Raw genomic sequence first — 19,906 nt, 5'->3', positions numbered from 1 at the left:
CAGTTCTGTGTAAGTCTGTGACGGAGCACCTATATACTACATATGTGATGGCGAATAACGCAAAATAGGTAAAAAATTACATGAATATCACATCATTCTCTTCACCCCAACTCTCCTCGTCCTGCCATCGCTCAGAGGTTCACCACCATGTTCATGAAAATCAAAATGGCCAGAGTACTTAGGCCAACACCTATATGTACACAGAAATGGGTTCTCACTAGAACATCTGTACAGTAAGGTCCTCAAGGATTAGCCTAATTGCTTCATTGAATCTGTCTTAATGAACTTTTAGATTCGTATCTATCTCAGGATTCATTATTTCCTTCAACTCAGTCTAAGGATTACTGACTAGCTTGTGGAGGCTAGCAGTATCAGTAGCCTGACTGCACTGCATTTTTCTTTGTATTTCTGTGAAATTACTGAAGTAATAATCAACAAATTATTCCAAAGGTATTTATTTCTTTCTTGTACATGAATTAAAAATAAAATCTTACAAAAAAATGGAACCACACTTTCCTGAAATATGTAACCTTATTCATACATCAAGCATTTTTTTTAATATAAGCTAGGAAAATAGAAATTTCACCTTGGACCCATAAAATATGTTTGCAGTACCGCCTAGAAAACTGTTAAAATAAGTATTTTTTCCTTGAAAAGGGACAGTGCACATTGCTTAACCAGACAAGCATAAAAGTAACAAAAAGAATTCAGTGCAAATTTCCAAAATAAGCATTCAGATCACATTTCCGTTCATACATGATTTCTAAACGGTTAACAGTTCAGGTCTTTCATATTCTGAAACAGAGTTGATCAGAATCAGTTGAAAAGAAAGTTGACTAAGCTATTGCCTCTTTGCCTTGGAATTGAGTTTTCAGCAATGTCCTAATAAACTCTTCCTGGAGCTCTCGTTTGACTTGAAGTTAGACAGAATTTGCCAGAGTGGAAGCAAAATTTTTTTTTACTTCTTAACTAGAATGCTTCAAATATATTCAAGCTTTACAGAACATTTTGGCCATTTGCTGTAGGTGTCTGTGAACTGGGGTCATAGTTAATATTTACAGAAGTACACATTCATTATGTTCAAAATCCTGTCAATTATTATTTTTTAAAAGTTTTGTAGCAAAGAGTCAGATATTAATGGCAGTTTGATAAACAGGTATTTAAGTTCAAAACATCAGACTGCATCTGACACAGATCACATAAGGATCTCATTAGCATCCATTTTCTGCATGTTTTATGTAGACTTAAGTTGACATTTTGGTTGAAGTTCACTCCACAGAAAGTGTCTCTTACATGATTTAAAAAAAAAAAAAAATTAGGTCTTTTTTTTTACCTGGAGGATTACATACGTTTTGGGTTTAGTTCTCAACACAAAATGTACATGTTATTTTATACATATTTCTAAGCTTTCAATCCCTTAGAAAAAAAGAAGTAAAATCAAAATACAACTTCTCCATCTGCCCTTCAGAACACACATCCTACCTCAAGCTTTAGCACTTCAAGAGTCAGACTGTCTGCACAACCAGAGCTAGGTGACATCTTCTGGATAAAATGTCAGGCTTGGACAAAACCATTTAAATCAAACTCTAATTTCAAAAAATGTAAATGTCCTAAAAAAAAGAGAGTTAGCTTTTTTTTCATTTTGGATGATTCTAAGTCTGAACATTGGACTTCTAGTCCAAAAACGCCATCTTGCTGAATTTGGCTAGATTTTGAAAAAGAAAGGAGGAAATTGCATACGACATATTTTGCTATGCAGCTGCTAAAACTTGTAATTATGGCCACTAAAATCATATACTCTGTTAAAAAACAACGAGTACAAAAAAGAAAATTCATACAAAAGCAAGTAATTATTTAAGACTTGGTCAAGGGTGCTGTTGGTCTGACCTTGCAAAATACTTAGGCAGGTGCTTAACTTTAAGCATGTGAGTCATTGTGCCAAGAGAAATCTTACGGTGAACACTAATGCACAAATATTAGTTAGACTGGCTCTTCCACTTCAAGATAAGCATGGATGTAAGTGCTTTGCTGGATATGGATCAGGATGCTCAGCACCTAACAGGACTTTAGGCGCTGATCCAGCAAAGCACTTATCCACACGAACACCGCTGCTGACTTTAAGATCGCTGCTCATGTGCTTAACATTAGGCATGCTCGTAAGTGCTTTCCTGGAAGGGCCCGACAGACCAATAGTGTATAAGCTATAAAATTTGAAGCAGTGTATATTTAACACACCGCATATTTAACAATGTTAATCTGCTGAGATTTGCTTTTTCTTGGAACAGGGCATGTCTAACTTCAAGTATTTATTTTCAGAAAGTGCGTAAAAAAAGCCTTTAAAAGCTGCTTTGAGATTATGGCAAGTTAAAATAATACTAGCGAGTCTCCTTATGCTCCTTTCATTTCTTCTTTGCATGTCTTTGCGCAGGCATCTAAAAAGGAAGGAGAAAACCCCAGTCATAAACATTAATCTATTCAAATAAGCATCCATGCATTTAGTTTCCCTCTAAAAAACCATCAAGTCAGATGCAACTGAACACCTGAAAACAAGCATCACTGAACTCTTCTAAATTTCAGATCTGAATGCAAATTCTGCCAACTATGCCGCCTTTTCCACTGAAAATATTCAAATCACCAATTGCCACTTCTACAAATAGAACTAAGTTTATTACTTAAGGCTGAAAATGATGTGCAAGTCCAACCCTTACATATCCCTAAGTCGGTGCTGGTATTTCCATATGAAGTTTTCCGTGCCCACCGATGTCAATCCATTTCAATGTGAAGTCTAAAAAAGCGGAAACGCAAGAGCTGCTTAATCCCAAAACAACAACTATAAAAGCATCACAACTCATCAGATATTTACATGAACATGTAGAGGTGGCATGTTAATGCCAAAAAGAAATAAAGTAAGATCACATTTCTATAATAGTGCTGGCATATTGCTTCACACTAAGCTCACCAAGGAAGAAATAGCAAAGCAGCACTTCATAATGACCTACTGCTACTGCTGGCCAGGCATAGTAACTATATTTAAATCCTCATTGTGGTAGGAAATATTGTTTTATGTATTTGGCACCACATGCTCTTCATAACTTCTTACAGCTACATGTTGAGGAAGTTTCAAAGTTACTAAATGTATTTCATTTTTTCCTAAAGGGAAAAGTTTTTTGTTTTCACGTGAAAGCTCTAACGGCTTTTGGAAATGGCTTATTTTTTTTGTCATGCACAAATTCCTGCTCAACCAAAAGCACAGTCACTAATAAAATTACTATTGTTGTAAGTTACGGCATAGCTGACAGCTGAAGTCGAGATGTGACACACTAAAGCACAACGCATCAATGCACAGAGGAAGAACTCTAGACTTAGTCCTTGAGGGCAGGGGCAGATGTGAAAGTCATGTACAGAGAAAGAAAGAAAAAAATCGGTACCCCAGATCAAAGTCAGCACAAAGGCCTCCCATCTCTATCAGAATTCTCCTCCTTCTGTCCTAAATTCCGACCAGAGAAACTGCGACGTTTTCTTAAAAGAAAGGTTCTTGAACTGCTCAGTCGACGAAAAGACGCATTTCCAAAATTTATTTCACAGAACTTTTGAACTATTAAAAACCAAACCCCTAAAACTAGCAGATTTAAATATCTGGAAGAAAAGCTTCTACCATGTATCTGTCCTACCTCATAGTTCCTGTTTCTAATACAACTCTTTCCCGCTCTTGGTTTTCCACTCAAATGTCCATCCCATGCTTGTCTGCCTTCTCAACATCTTCTAGTGCTTGGAATTGGCTTTCCATTAATAGATATACAACTCCTTTCCTCTCATTTACCAAAATACTCCCTAAGATGTTGCTTACTGCACAAAACTTCTCCATTAACACGACAGTATGTGCCTGTTCTTTTTCTTCTTCTTTTCATAACATTATCCTGCACTTTGAGTGGTGGTTTTCAAAAGTTGTCATCACTGGTGCCTCCCTTCTCCTGCTGATATGAAGTTGGGGCGTTTCTTTGACTGTCAAATAAACTGCTGGGCTAGGCCGAATGTTTTTCAAAATCTAACCCTTCCGGTTCATGACCGCAGTTGCTCATTCCGGGCTCACCAAATGCTAGTTCTTTCCAGTCGCAGCAAGGACCCATTGGATAAACCAATACGTGCTGCTACAGGGCTGGTCTTCACTTACAGACTGGAGAAGTAAGGTAGGAAAAAAGCAAGATGGCAATTCTAAAGGTGGTGCACGTAGAAACTGTCACATACATTGACACCTACTATTAATTTTTAAACTCGTCTGAGAGTTAATGTCAGAAAAGGAAACTTTACTGATAGGGCTGGTGAAATTCTGCTAAAGACAGATGAACAACAAGGCAGTGTGGTGTAACAGGAATTTCTCTATGGCTCCACGTAGCAATTCCTGGGGTTTTTTGTGTCCCCTACTGCCCCTCACCCCCTTATATTGTTTCAGAAAGTTGACATTCACGACTGGAATTTTATTAAAGCACCAAATGGCTTGGGATAATGATTCTAACTGAAAAATCAAATAAAGTCTCTGCATCGAAATCACGCACTTCTCAACCTATGTTCACACACTAGTACTACGGGCTGATTTTCAGAGATAAGGAAGACTTACAGTAGTGATTCCTTAGAATGCCTGAAAAGCATTTTTTTCTAAGGAACTTCATTTTGGTTCTAGATAATCCACTTCAGACAAACATTTTTAGAGCTGGGAACACTAACTGTACGCTATTGGGAGGCCATCCACATTTGTTAAATAAAACTCTGTAATCAGAGATAATTCCACAGATTTCCAAATATTTTCCTCTATCTGGAATTCCAACCATACTGACTTCCCCATTTACAAACTATGCCCGAAAAAAACACTGGTTTGAAAGGGATACAAACCCCAACAACTGCAAAGCTGCACACAACACACAGCAAGGCTTCTCATTCATTTCTGGTTGGAAGAGAATGCCACAGAGCTCTTTAACCGAACAGACACCACTGTAACCCATGGGTTGTAAACAGCAGCAAGTCTGAAGTGGAAAAATGGCAGTTACTAAAAATGAAGAAACTCCCAGTTTCTCTGAAACTCCCCATTATCAAGGGATACAGGCAGATTCTCTACTGAGCTGAAGTAGCAAAGAATGATGTATTTTAAGAGTGTCTTTCTAAAACACACACTGTAGTTGATCCACAGTAATGGCTCAGTGCAACAACTGGTGGATGAAACTATGAGTTAGTGTCATGCAGAACTGGCCAGACCTATACAAATGATCCCAGTGACTCCATCTCTTTTTCAATTCTGTGAATCAGGGAAGTTGCAACATAGCAGACAGCTATCCCTCTGAATATATAGGAATACTCCGTAATGAGGAAAGAACACACCCAAGAGTGAGCAGTGCGTTTTAAGTGCAGTCCTACCTTGTGCAAAACTTGATAAAACTAAAACTTATCCAAGCCACTCATACTTAAGCTTTTGAATTGCACATCCAGCTCCAAATAGGCTTCTTTAAAAGCCCCAGTTTTGCCTTTAAATAAATCTTTCCCTAATTATTTTTGTAAGGACCTATTGACCTTGGAACTGAACATAAAAATACCCCTATATTGCTATGTGTTAAGAGATTTATCATGTAAGCCCAAAGTAATGTTGTAATTCTTTAAGGATTAAAATTTATACACAGGAAAATACCAAAACCCCTTCAGAAATGTCCCGAAGCCTAATCTAACTCTTGAAACATACAGCAAATACAACAAGCACAAATTTGTTACACAAAGCACTTTATTGCATTACATGCTCATTGACATTTATTGCAATTTGTTTCTAACATATTCAAAACAACCAAAATCCCAATAGAGACACTATCTTTGCCTCGATAAATTGCCACCAATGGCAATGCTTACATCAGCACTTAGATTGGGGTCAACATAAAAATCTAACGATGCCATCCTACTCTTGTGTTATACTGGGCAAAAATCTCCAGAAAGTCTCAAAACATAATGCTCCTTAAAAACAAAAAACCCTCTCTTTAAAAACTCATCAAAGGAGGGCATGTTTCCAGCCCAGAATGGAGTGCAACGGAGAAAACTCTGTGGTGGCCTTGAGGGAGCTTACTCTAGAACAAGCAGCAGTACAGTATGGTACCATGCTAAACCTTGCTTCTCAGTTCACAGGACCATGCTAATGCAGCTAGGCTGTCCTCCTGACCCAGGCTGGAACATCTGCACGGTACTGCCTTGCCCCACTGAGGCGTAACAGCTCTGGCCAACGCCAGCTCACAGATCTCTTCATCACACTCCACCACGTAAGCAGACATGCCCTGCATATACTATACTAACAAAAAACCCCAGGAGACATCTTTAGCTTAACATAAAAATAACCACTCTTTCAAGAACAAGTCTTTATTTTGATGCTTTAGGTTTGGAGCTGAAGAAAGTAGAAATGGCTTTCATTCCACTCTTATCAACTTTGGCCAGAGCCTTCTGTGCTGCAGACATCTTGCTGTTTGCCTGTTAGTGAAATGATAAACGGAAAAAGTTAAGCAGCATCTCCTAAATACAGAAGTCAAGCAAGAAGTCAAATTGCTTTTTTAGCATACAGCAGTAAAGATAATGCTATGCAGGCTTTAAATTGTAGGACAAAAACCTTACTAAACAAATCTGAGATCATTCAAACAGAAAAATACTTGTCACGAATTACTTAACCTCAGACAAAGACAGAGAATCAATTACAAGGACAAGGAGGTGAAACATCTTTCCTTTCTGCAGAATGAGGTATCCCAACTCAAACGTTTACTTTGGGATAATCCCTGAGTGTACATTAAGAGGAATAATGCATGCAATATAACAGATGCATACTGTACCCTCCGATTCAATCTCATGATTATGCTGTCAGCAGGCTGAATTACAGCCTTGCATTACAGATGATGAATAATTCATACTGATTTATTATCAAAGACTCTACGCACAGTGAAATAAAGGGAAAAGAGATGGAAGAGCTAAGAATGAAGAAGGTAACTAACATTTGCAAAGCACTTCGAGGCCACTGGGACAACTTCCCAGACTTTTACACCTAAAACACATTTTATGAGCCACATTTTATAGAGCTGACCTCTTTTCTTTCTTACATTTTAAAATGTAAGATGTTTTAAATCTCTAGCTGTTTTCCCTATTAAGAAAACTTTGCATTGACCTTTCTTTATGATACTCCTCAGTCTGCAGGACTTCACAATTACAATACTTGGGATTAGCTAGAAGGTTATGGATAGGATGAAGACATGCAACAACAGTATGATCGTCTGTGTTACTATACAAACAAAAACACTGCCAAAGTATTTAAGAAAGAGTAGTACACTGTATAGACTCCAAGAGCTATCTTTTCTTTCCCAGATTCTCTCATCAATGTGCTTCATTATTTCAGAAGTAAATCATATTTAACGTTAAAATGAATTATCTCTCCTCAGTCTATTTCTACCTTTACGCTCAGTTCAAAAGCTATAGGTACATAATGGGGGAAAGGGGGAAACATGCATATTTTAAACTATCACCTTCACTTAGGGAGCAATCCTCTTCTTACTTCAAAACTAGCATGTGCCCTGAATACAAAAAATTCTGGGGGTTTTGGGAGGAAGAAGGAATGCATCTGTCACCAGCTGCTTCTCTTTGCAAAGGGATAACGAGTAGTCAGCATTAGTCTGAAGGTCACAAGACCAGCACAGAGGGCCTTTTTGGTTCCCGATGGACTGGAGAAGGATTAATTTTCTTTCAAGGTTCAGAGGAATAAGCCAGTGCAAGCCTCACAACTTTGGCACACACAGACAGAATCTATTTCTTTTCACATCTCTGTTGGTCTCCTAGGAATAGTACAGTGGCAGACACCACTGGACTCAGATTTGAATTGGCCTCCAAACCTGGGTTGGAGCTGGCAATCAGCAAGCTCTGTGTTGATTTAACTTCATTAAGTTGACATAAGTAAGCGCACAAGCAATATTTCTAGGCAAAAATAAAGCCTGTCTTAGCATCCCTTGGAATTTAAGTGAATGCTGCCATCTTTGTTTCTTTTCCAAATAACTGAAATTTAACAGTTGCTATCACTAAGCCATAGGATTTCTCATCTAAAGATCTCAGAGAGCTTTGCAAACATTAGCTGAGCACCTTAATACGTGTCAAAGTCTGTGAGGTTCACTGGAATGTTCACTGATAAAATAGTCAAACAGTAACAGTATAGAAGAATTCAGAATGGGACATCAAGACTATCAAAGTCAAATTAAACGTGAATGAAAAGTTCAAGGAGATATAACTACAGACATCTGCCATTTCGTATTTGTTTTTCTGATGTGTTTTGGAGGAGAAAAATAGGCACTCTTTGCTAATGTTGGATATTAATCTATGCTTCAGCAAAACATGTATGAATGCAAGGCTTGCTTACCTTTTTGGTTTTCAGATTGCTGCTGTTAAACTTAGTATAGTCTTCTTCTGCTTCCACAGGGACATCTGATAATTTCCTTTTCTGAAACGTTAGAGTGAGGAAGTTGCTCTGTCAACCACTTTTATGATGTACACACATGGAAGCTTAAAGCTTTGGCTTTATAATGTAACCATAGCACCAAAACAGGACTGGCAATCAACTGAAGAATCTGCAGTAACAGTGGAAGATTTCTCTTTGTAATTGTCTTCTTTACATGTGAATATATACCATCTCTACAGTATTCAGAAGAGATCATTCAGTGTCATGGGAAGCGTTTTCTTCTTCCCAGCCTTCTGAAGAATGACTTCTGGAAATCACTTGAATCCCGTTTTTAACTTCCATGACTGTGACTTTGGTGTCAGAGTCTATTTAGAAAACCTTTACGGAGCAGCTGTTCGAAGTTAGTATCTAACAGCCAGGGAACCTAGACTCTGGTCCCCATGGTCTCATGGAACCGTGCAGCAACTCCAGTGTTATTGCTATCTGCCAACACAAGTGGATCATCATCTAGTCTATTATCTGTTTGTGCAAAACTTTAGAAGTAATTAGTTTCTACAGTTTGGCAACAGTGAAACACTGACATAGTTCTGCTGACTGCTTCATCACTTGAATCCAACAGTATATTAAGAAGCTTGACTCTGCATGTGCTGGGTGCCGTCTAACTTCAGAAATAATGGAAGTGAACGGTTCTCGGCACTTCACATGATCAGGCTGTAAGAATGAATATTTCTTTCCATAAACTGTGAGCATGTGTTTAGTTTAAAGGTGAAAACTTCTTGGTATGTTTCCAAAAGGGGAAAAAAAGTATATAGTATTTTACAACACTATTTTTATTATAATTATATATCTGATATTACTACCCTGTCCTTAATATCCTGTGAAATCTAAACTGTGGCCTTCCTAGATTTTGTGCCAAAGAGAGTGATTTTGCAAGCAACTTGGATGGTACCATACATTTTAAGATCCTGTTTTATTCATTTTGTTTATGGTGCTTGTGATCTCTCTCTCTCTCTCCCCCCCCCCCTCTCTCTTTGGCACAGAAGCCAGGTCTGCAGCTTAGATTTCTCAGCTCTTAGAACCAGATCCAACAGCAGCCTTTTGTTTTTGATTTCAATGGGATCTGGATCAGCCTCTCTAGGAGGCTGTTTACTATGCTGTGATTACATTTTCAAATGACAATCTAATGAACAATTACTATTCTCCTCTTTTTGGAATCTGATAAACAAGTTTTTAAAACTTATAACAAAATGTTTGCATTTCAGCAAAACATTTGCTGTTTAGTTGTAGCACAGCCTACATATTCTTTGTAGATATCTGTCATCATCTGCCAATGGCCAGACTCCCTATGCTGACAAACTGGACAGTATGACGATTACAACACAAGATCAATGGCTTACAATTAATATGAAGAACATGTAATTTTGATTTAATCATTAAATCACAGAGTCCAGACTGTACCCAGTTTACTCTTGTACTACAAGAGAGAGAATCTGTCGTAGCTTTTCTGTTAACCACTGAAGTTTCTAAATCTCTCCTCTCTTCAGAATGTATTTTAACATCATTTCTAAACATTCAATTACTTTACCGTAATAGGAAATACATTTTAGACCCTTCTTTATTTGCAATAATCCTATACTATGTCTGTCAATACACCTTGCCCTCATGAAGAGAAATGTCAATGTAAGTGAATAAAAATGGTCTGAAGGGTACTAGAGGTTCCAGTGTACAAGCCTGCCTTGCTCCTCTGAGATAGTGAAATAAAGGGGTGTTTTAATCTCTGAAGTTGCAAAGACTTAAACACAGAAGCGTCATACGCACCCTGGTCAGTGCTCTGGAAATTAATCAGATCCTCAGCAAGATTTCACTGCCCAACAACTGAACAGTTCTAAGCCTCATTTCCTCTGTAACCAAACTGCTGAAATAAAACTATTTTTAAAAATAGATTCTCAGAACTATCCCAATGGTATAAAAGCTATTCGTACATAATATGTAATGTACATCACATGTAGTTTAATATAGTTGTTGTAACATGCTTATATGGCTAATGAATATCAGTTGGCTCCTGATGTGTGTTTAATATTTCTTACAATGCATAAAGATAATTCTTAACTGAATCAAAGGGCCAAGTAACTGTGCAGCCAGAACAACTGTCCAACCACATGGAAGTAACTTATATCCATGGATATACATTGGAGAACAAATGCTATTAATAACAGTAGGGCCCAATTATTCCTGGATGTGCTAGCTGACATACTGCTTAACAGAACAGTCACTGAACCAGCCAGAAATGAGGTTATTTTAGACTTTGTTTCGGTAAGTAGCAGGGATATTGCAGGAAAGGTCAGTGTAGTAAGTAACCTAGTTTCAGTAGACATAGGGTGCCTCATTTTAAATTAAATGGAAAGGATAATCAAAAGTGGGGTTCTTGATTCTAGAGGGGCAAACTTTGCAAACTATATGCCTTACTTCTCTAAGCCAAAGCAAAAGGACTTGATGTGTGAGGAGGACACTTGGAATGTAAAACAAAAAGATGGAAGAAGTTATTTTGGATCTTTTACTTCAAACAAGGTGAAAAATATTGAAGGAAAGAGCTTCTCAGACTAAACTATATGAATGCTGCCCCTTGCTCACACAGATGCACACATATTCCTCCCCCCCGCCCCCCCCCAAAAAAGATACTAGGAGTAAGCAGAATTCTACAATGAACCAGTAAAAAAAGACTGCCAAAAAAAAAAATTGTTTTAGGAGTCAGGTAATACTGGGATAAAGTGAGAACTGCCAAAAAGTCAAGCCGACTTAGACCTTGGAAAGGAAATTAAAAAAAAAAGTAGAAGGTTGTTTAGCCACAGAGGCAAAAAGGGAATCAAAACCTGAAAAAGTGAAGCTGCTAAACAGTAAGGATTGGATAAATATTAAAGCTAACCTATGTGTAGCCCCAAAATGGAATAAATCCTTTGCCTCAATAAATTGTTTTCAATAAAGATGAAGAGGTTAAACACAGGGGCAGAAAAGAGAATAGAAATCACTCCATTCAAGATAGAAGTAAAACTCAATGTGCTGACACTGTTGGGAGACTGCCTCAGAAATCACAAGTCCAGAGGCAAAATCTGGCAACTGTTCTATCAGGTAGGGACTACATTGCTGCAGAATAGCCAACCACCCATCTATATGTAAGGAGGAGCAAAAAGTGATAGTAGGCCTCAGCAGAATGGAGGGGGGAGAAAAAGTGAGAGACGGAAGAATAATTGAAGATATAGAGTAAATGAAAACTAAACATAGGTAATGCCTACCAGCTTATCTTTTTTTCTCAAAGATAACACATTTTCTGGTGACAGAAAAGGATTGCCAGAGGACTTGACATGATGCCACTTAAGCAACTGAAATTATAGAAAAGAAAGATTGCATAAGAATTTTAAGGTAGGTAAGAAACTAGGTAAAAGGGAAACAAAGGCAAATAATGCAGAAAGGGATGTCACTGGATCAGATGGAGATTACTAGTGGAGTGCCACGAACAATATCTATTCAAAACGGTCATTAATTGTTAATTAAAGATAACAGCATGCTAACATTTGCTGAATATACACCACTGAGTAGCATTATGAATACCTAAAGAGCTTTTAATACTATGAAGGAAGAGCCAGAGAACCTTCAAGATTGGAAACATTAAAAACGGATGAAATGTCCTGAAGTACAAGGTCATGTACACAGCAGCTAACTGCATGAATTTCTTGTAAATCTGAATGCTGATCAGCTAAAAATTGCAGTGGAGAAAAAAAACACAACTGTGTGTCTTAACTGTTCACAGCATGACTGTGAGCTATCTGGTACTTCATACAGTAACAGAGGCAAATGGGATTCTAAGATGTAATGAAATAAAGTACTTCCAGTTAAGACAAGAAGGGAAGAATGCCATCATATTGTCTCGGTAAAGGTTTTATCATGAATAATTATATATGATTCTGGTCACCTGCTTTGAAACAATTGAATTTATCTTGGAATAGGTGTAAAGAAATGTTCCTGCAATGATGAGGGAATGAAGAACCCATCCTACACAATCAAGTTTGGCTTCACAAAATGAAAACAGAACGAATATATGTTTTCCCTTTACACATTGAGAGAACTAATGTTAGGGAGGGAAAAGAGCCATTTCAATTAAAAAAACCAATGATAACGTTAGCACAAAAGCGCAGGGGAATAAATTGGCCATGAATAAATTCAAGGTGGAATTTACAGGAAGGTTTCTGAACATCAGAGGAATGAGGTTATAGAACAGTCTTCCAAGACAAGTAATGGAAATAAAAAATCCTAATGAGACTTACAGTGAAGAATGGTCAGTGTATGAGAGATTATCCAACATGGTTGCCTGGGAATCCATGACCCAGGAGGTCCCTTTCAGGGTCCTCATAAATTACATATGAAAGAAAACCTATGAGGTCATATTGTCCCATCAACCTCAATAAAACTAAATAAGCAAAACACATATGAAAAGACTGCTGACCAAAACCATAAAATACGTCTCTCTCTTTCCATCCCCTTTTTTAAACAGGAAAACCAACCAAAATATTCCTTATAAAAAATACGAAGTACCCAGTAAATTTCTTGTGTTCTTTCAGACTGGCTTTTCACAAGGCCAACTTATTTATTGTATTGTACCCAGTGCTTGGCCTAGTCTAGTTTTAATAATAATTCAGAGAAATTAGCTTACAACACAATGTATCTGTCAATATCTTAATGTTCTCCTACCTTCAATGGTGGCTCTGGTGCTGGGCTTTTAAGTTCTGGGAGCCTGTAGAACAAAAGATTTTAAGTTATAAATTAAGACAGCTGGATTGCACAACCTAAAGCTTATAATTCCTTCCCCACAAAGGCTGCTTTGGTTATCAGCTGCTCACACATGGCATGCGTTTGCAAAAAAAGCAGCTCACGGACTCTGTATTTCTGACTTAGATACTAAAACAGAGCCAGGCACCCTACAGAAACATGGGCTCTTTTAAAAGTTCTTAGATCTGGCAACCAAAACAGGAGAACTCCGCCTTACTTTTGAAAACCTTGGCTATTAGTAAGATGATATTATAAAGCACATAACATCTCTTCAATGAAACTGTTAAGCTATGGGACTTCAAGCTGCAAATTGCACTTTTTTCCATAGGCCACCATAACAGAACCCTTTGAACAGAACTGAACTGAGGGGCAGGTGCAGGGTCCCGGTGATGCTCCAAGCAAAGTCTGCTGCTGGCAGGGAACACCAGGATGAGGATGCTGGCTCACCTTCCAGATTTAAATATAAACTAACACAGGTTAGATATGCGAAGTCAAATCGCAGCAGCACTGAGTGAGTAGGGAAAAAGAAAGAGGACTGGGGATGAGGGTTCTACTCCTGGCTCTGGTGCTTGTGCTTGACAATTCTGGACAAATTGCTTTAACTCTTCAGATTTCCTTCCCTGCCTTGCTTTAAACTGGGATACATTGCTCAGGGTTTCATGATGTAACTGTGATAACAGGCATATCAGACTTATATATTACATCTCTCCTCCAGCCCATGGTCCTTAGCATCATAGGAACAACAGAAGGGCATAATCTACGTTTGAAAAAACCACATTTTAAGTGTGGCATATACAATCTCATTGTGTCATCCACTGTAAACTTGATGAACAAATCTCAGTATTCAACAGAAATGACCAAAAGGACACTAATGCATGCCATATAAAACTAGCAGCTAGCTGGAACAATACTTACGCTAAATATTTTAACAACTCCTTACTCAGATCTTCCGGGATATATTCTGATATTAACCCATGGGCATACCGTACGTAGTCTTCAGGAACAGGGCAGGAAGTGGGAAGAAGAAAAAGAACATTCACATTATATAGTCACGTTGCCTTAGCCATGTTCCATGCGCTACCATAAATCATAAGGTTCAATTAGTAGTAAGATACTTCTAATGGATATACTGTGATGGTTCTCTGTGTTGAGTAGTTTATGTTATATGACACTTGTAGGTTTATTTAAAAAGTAAAGACTTACTATACTCACTTTGTCAGCACATGTTATTAATATCTGCTGTATGTACTTTACAAAAGCGTTCACTTTCTGAGAATACTAGATATCATGTATTTTTCCGAAGAAATTAAATTTTAAAAACCTGCAAAAGTAAAAAGCTGACTCAACAGAACACGCAATCATTAATTTTAAAGCATCTGGATCTTACAATTATTTGGCAAGGGCTTCAGGACTAAAGTACATTTTCTGGCTTCAACTGAAAACAATTAGATGAGACAATGAGTCTATTTCAAAGTCTTGTACTTAATTTCAGTACTTTACGGAAAATGCCAAGGCCTATCTAAACATCACTGGCAAGACAGGATAATTATCTATGGAAATATGAACTACTAGAAGCTGTTTTCAGTACAGGGCACTTCTGTTATAAATGTTTTTGTGAGAGACTGGGAAAAAAAAAAGTGACCCTCTTATAACATGAAGTCCTAAACCAGATCTTTTCCAGTCACGTTGTACACAAGCACTTACTGATCAAGGGCTGGATCTTTTAAACTTGCTGTTGTTGGGGCTGCTAGGGAGTAACTGCACCCATGCACAGGAAGTATTTGCCAGACAGACATTAAGCTAAAATCTCGCCTCTGAATTCCATCTACAACAGGCCAGCTCTATCTGTTCATATGCCTACACACTCAGAGAGTTCAGAAGCATGTTGTAAACTAGCCTCAGGGTGGTAAAGAACTATTTCTTCTGTGCCAGAGATATTTTCCTCTTTTTTTTTTTTTAATCTAAAAAGCTCAATGCAAACTGGCATTGAAGCAGAAAGCATTAACAAACTGACACCAGCATATGCATTTCAACTATACTGACATCAAATTCTTAGTATCTCCTGTTGGCACTTCTCCTTCCTCCACTGCCTAGATTCATCAAGGATTTGTCACTCCCTAAGCCCACTTCAGGGTCAGGAAAGAACAAGAAATAATTATAATCCAAGACAATTTCACCTCAACACTTAATATGTCCAATTCATTGCTCAAGAAAAATATTCCTATCATTTCTCTTTGCATTATGACACTGAATGGTGAGTCCAAGTCAACTGCTATTATTTTGTACTAAATACAAAATCCATTCTCTTTCCATTTCTGCCTTGAAGCAATCTTCACTGACTTCCTTTGCCAACTTTCAAATACCACTGTTTGCCTTCTAGGGAGTCCGTGTTCTCACCCTAGCCTTGCTTTGTTATTAACCTCCTGTCAAACATCAGGAATACTTGCGCACCTCCCTTCTATGTCTTCTGAATGATATAGTCAGGTCTCACATGTTAAACCTCCCCTCCTTCCCCATTTGCACTCATTACATCCTCCCAGGTTTCTGCCCTACAACATCTGTAGATGCTAACTACATATACCCATCTATTTATAAGGTACTGAAATTTCATAATACCCCTATGAAAGCAATTCTCTACAGAAATAAATTGCACTGCCATGACTGTGAAAGGATAAGAAAATTAGTCTTATTAAAAATAAGTGTTGAGTAAGGTCCATTTGACTTCCTGTCATTCACCTTGCTATATACAGTGGGACTGCCTCCAAAACTTACCTACTTTTAACTCCCAGTATTCCCTATTTCAGTGCTGCTCTTTTAAATCTAAAAAAGGCTTAATAAAAGACTACTATATCCATGTTACTATAAGTAAGGAGGAAGGTGGAAAAAACACTGCAGATGAGCTATTTAATTACAAATTTCAGAGATAAAGCATTTAAGCATAGTCAAGATGGTTGCTGTCAGGACAATTTTCCTTTTCTTTAAAAAAATGGGGGTGGGGAAAAGGATGAAAAGCTACTGTAAAGTTTAAGTCACAAGTTTTGCAGCTTTGCCTCTTTTTAAAAACCATGTATTACAATCTCTGTTCTATAAAACTGTCTAGTTGCCTCTTAAATCTCATTTATGTTGTTTCCTTTGATATCATTACTTGGTAACTCATTTTCCACTTGGTCAGCAAGTTGCTTTGTTTCTCCTTATTTTTCAACAGCATGCAGACTTCTGAATGTCTTTGTAATAAGAAACAATTTGCTTTTGTTCGTCTTGTTCTAAACTTTTCTTAATTTTCATTAACATTCAAAGAATTTATTCCGAGTCCATTTTCAGGTTTCTCTACACAACTTCATATCCCAGTAACATTCAGGACATTGCCCTCCCCAGGGAAAAGGTAACTAGAAGCAAACAGGATCACTCCAAACTTTTTGGTACCAGGATTGTCAATTTCAGGGCAATTTAATACACATTATTACATATATATGTAGTGTATATATACATACATACATAATACATATATTACAAAAGTTTTTGCCCTTAATAAGCACAGACTTGTGTATTCTACACATTTGTCACATAAAGTAATGTCTGGACCAGGAGCTTTTACTCTGTGACTATGACCTCCTAAGATGCCTTCCCTTTTTGGAGAATTCTATGAAGACCATTTGCATGCTAATAAAAATAATACTAAAAAAGAAGTCTGTTCTAATACAGAGACACTTATTGGGTGGATACTCATACAAATCATAAGCATATGTCCTACTGTCCAAGACAGTCTCAGTTCAGCAAAACACTTCAGCATATATTTCACTGAGAAAAAAGTCTTCCCCTTGAACTAAGGAGAAGCTAAAAGAACTCCAGCTGAGACCTACCGTTAATTACAATGTAATCCGATGAAGATACCAAAGAACTGAGAAAAATCAAGGCACGCAGTCACAACTTACATGGAATTTTCTGTACAAGGAATAAATTTACTGCAAAGGCCAATTTCAATACATTTTAGATTCTAATCACGTGTTTTATCTCCACGTATGCCATTTCACAAAAATGGAATTCATTACAATGTTTAGTTTTCTTACCTTCTTTAGTATCTGTGATCTGTTTACCGCTGATAAATGTAGCTGCATGTACCCTTTCACCTACAGATATACTGTTGCTTTTAAGTGCTTTCACTGTTTGATTGACCTATAGGAAACCACAAAATGAAATGTCTGTATCAGTGTTGTTATGCACATGTTAATGCAGTGACAAAGCTCTTGTAATTTTGTTTCAAGCATATAAAACACTCAAGTTATGGACTGTGGTGAAATTTAATATACATTTGTAATGACTAGCATATGAGCTCAAAAAACCCAAAGAAACTAGCATGTCTTTGAACATGTTGCCTTGGCAACACAGCACCAGTTTTGCAGCACCCTAAGATGAGCTGAGCTACTCAGATGCAACAGCCATGATTATACAGGTGAGAAATACACCTGCTCGGAGAACAGAGAATGCCTGAGCTCAGCTGGATTGCAAGGAGGCAGTCCTGATGGAAATCAAAGATTAAGGACTTTACAGGGCACTGCTATACTGGATCTAACAGAGACATAACTGGCAGAAGATATTTTCAACAACACAAACAGGTACTTGTTCAAATGTAAAGATTCAGGTATTCACTGCAAAATGGATATCTCCATGCCTCATCGTTGCAGAAAGTAGACCAGATTTTGTGCTTGTGTTGGCTAATTTAAATGACAAGGCTTCCTTGTATCATGTGATGCATACAATCTTTTTCTACAAAGTGGCATTATAGTAGGGGCACTTGTGCGTGTGTGAAATGAGATTCACCTTCTTTATACCAAAACACAGACCACATCAAGCTTAGCTGTAATGATAGTTTATTTTCTGCATACTGTACAAACCTCTTGAACAGCATGATCGGATCAGGATAGCAGCAACCATACCAGGACCATTCTGAGAGACTCTGCCAAAACTTCATGAGGAAACCCATTTGTAGCACAAAACCAAGGCATTTCTGTCCAGCTTTAAAGCGTGGCAGAATTTCAAAGTTGGAACAGTCAAAGCTCTCCTCTAGCCCATTTGTGAAGTGGACAAAGCAAAAGACAAGTCCCTCACCTTATGCAAAGCCTACAGAACACAGCAATAAGCTGAACTTCAGCTTCTGCTTCTGCCTCCCCACACTCCATGAATCCCTTTCATGCCAGCCCCGTCAGAAAGAGAAACGTAACAACCTTGTCATTTCTCTAATACCTCATCACATTCCTAAGTACAACAACTTTACTGTGATGTCTGTCCTTCTTGGACAGGACACGTACCTTGAACTGAGGCACACCACATGGCTCAAATGCAGATATGGACAAGGTAATAGGCATTTTCATTTTAGACATAAGCAATTTTGAAAGCAAAAGAGAAGCACGATACCTTTTTCTTTAACCACTTCAGTGTCTTCTCCTGGCTGTATTTGTGGAATTTCTGACTGCCAATCTCTGAAAAAACAAGGAAGGGGAAGAAAGTCATGACTGGTTTGGATTGCATTTTCAATACATTTAAAATCTTTTACGTTGTAGATACAGCATCAAAGTTAATTTGCGGCTTTCACATGTTTGGTATCAGGGCAGTAAGTTTCAAAAATACTGGAAAAATAAACAAACAGACTGAGCCGATATGCACAAGTCTGAACAACTTGACAATTCTTTAATTAGGCCCTAATCCAGCAAAGCACATATTTTTTTTATTTATGTGTAATCTTGGGCTGTCTGAATTCACTAAGACTCTTCTCAAGCCCTTGTAGTTTGCCAAACCTTCACTGCCCTGTGTCACCAGACTGGTCATTTTAACTACAAAGTTCACCACACAAAATGTTGGTTCCACGACTGCTTTTTTCTTTAAACATAGTATCTTAAATCTTTACTTATTGAATTCCAGCACCTAGTAAGGGGCCAGGACAGAGAGTTGGTTAGTGAAGACAAACCATCCACCCTTTCAATAAACCCTTTTCCGATCAGTCCTCCCAGTTCTCCCCTCTCATTTCACAGGGTGACTAAAGCAAGTTTTACTTCTATCCCCCTTTTACGTAGTTTAATATAGTGTCAAAAGAAAATACAGAATCCAAAACAGTGAAACACACTCCTTGTGGGAGGAAGTACATGATTCATTTATGATTTATTGAGCAACATAAATTAACTCAATGATATAAGAATTTCAGAAAGTGTTTCCCCTGTGATAACTAAGGTATCATGAACACTTGCTATTCACATGTGATCAGTTATCTGGAGATATGAGTTCATGATGCTGAGGCAAAGGAGAGAAAATTACAAAGGCTCATGGAAATTTCAGTATAAAAATTCAGTATTAATTCACAGAAAGCTACATTTTGGAACTGGAATGAAATGCCTAATAGGATTTCACAGGAGATTTTAAAGCCCACTGTGTCTCAGCCTTTTTCTTTAACAGGTATTTCAATAAGTTTTAATCTCCTGTATACCATTCCCGTAAATACCTACATCTGTTTCATGTCATTTACTGATCCAGTATCATATTCCAACACTCAGTTCATGGAGTTTCCTTCTCCCCTTGCAAACAACAACATATTATTTATGATTCCTTCAGCATTTCCTTCTTTGGGGCTTATCCTGGCTCTTTCAA

The 19,906-nt window shown here is 37.7% G+C and overlaps 1 protein-coding gene across 4 annotated transcripts in view; it reads right to left on the bottom strand.

Moving 5' to 3' along the window:
- Positions 1-447: 447 nt before the first annotated feature.
- Positions 448-19,906, bottom strand: part of RNASEH2B (ribonuclease H2 subunit B) — a 44,879-nt gene continuing 25,420 nt past the window's right edge. For 2 of the 4 annotated variants that reach the window (XM_076364059.1, XM_076364065.1), the window contains exons 6-11: positions 18,683-18,747; positions 17,338-17,443; positions 14,186-14,264; positions 13,193-13,235; positions 8,411-8,491; positions 5,736-6,492 (exon numbers count right to left, since the gene is read on the bottom strand). In XM_076364059.1, coding sequence (XP_076220174.1) covers positions 6,385-6,492; positions 8,411-8,491; positions 13,193-13,235; positions 14,186-14,264; positions 17,338-17,443; positions 18,683-18,747 — 482 coding nt within the window. In that variant the 3' untranslated portion in view covers positions 5,736-6,384. The other 2 variants (XM_076364072.1, XM_076364067.1) reach the window with 2 other exon arrangements.

Source organism: Aptenodytes patagonicus, chromosome 1 (assembly GCF_965638725.1).
Source record: "Aptenodytes patagonicus chromosome 1, bAptPat1.pri.cur, whole genome shotgun sequence".
In the NCBI taxonomy this organism is placed as follows: Eukaryota; Metazoa; Chordata; class Aves; order Sphenisciformes; family Spheniscidae; genus Aptenodytes; species Aptenodytes patagonicus.
The sequence above is the reverse complement of the archived record's forward strand: the minus strand, read 5'-3'. Positions and strand labels throughout refer to the sequence as shown.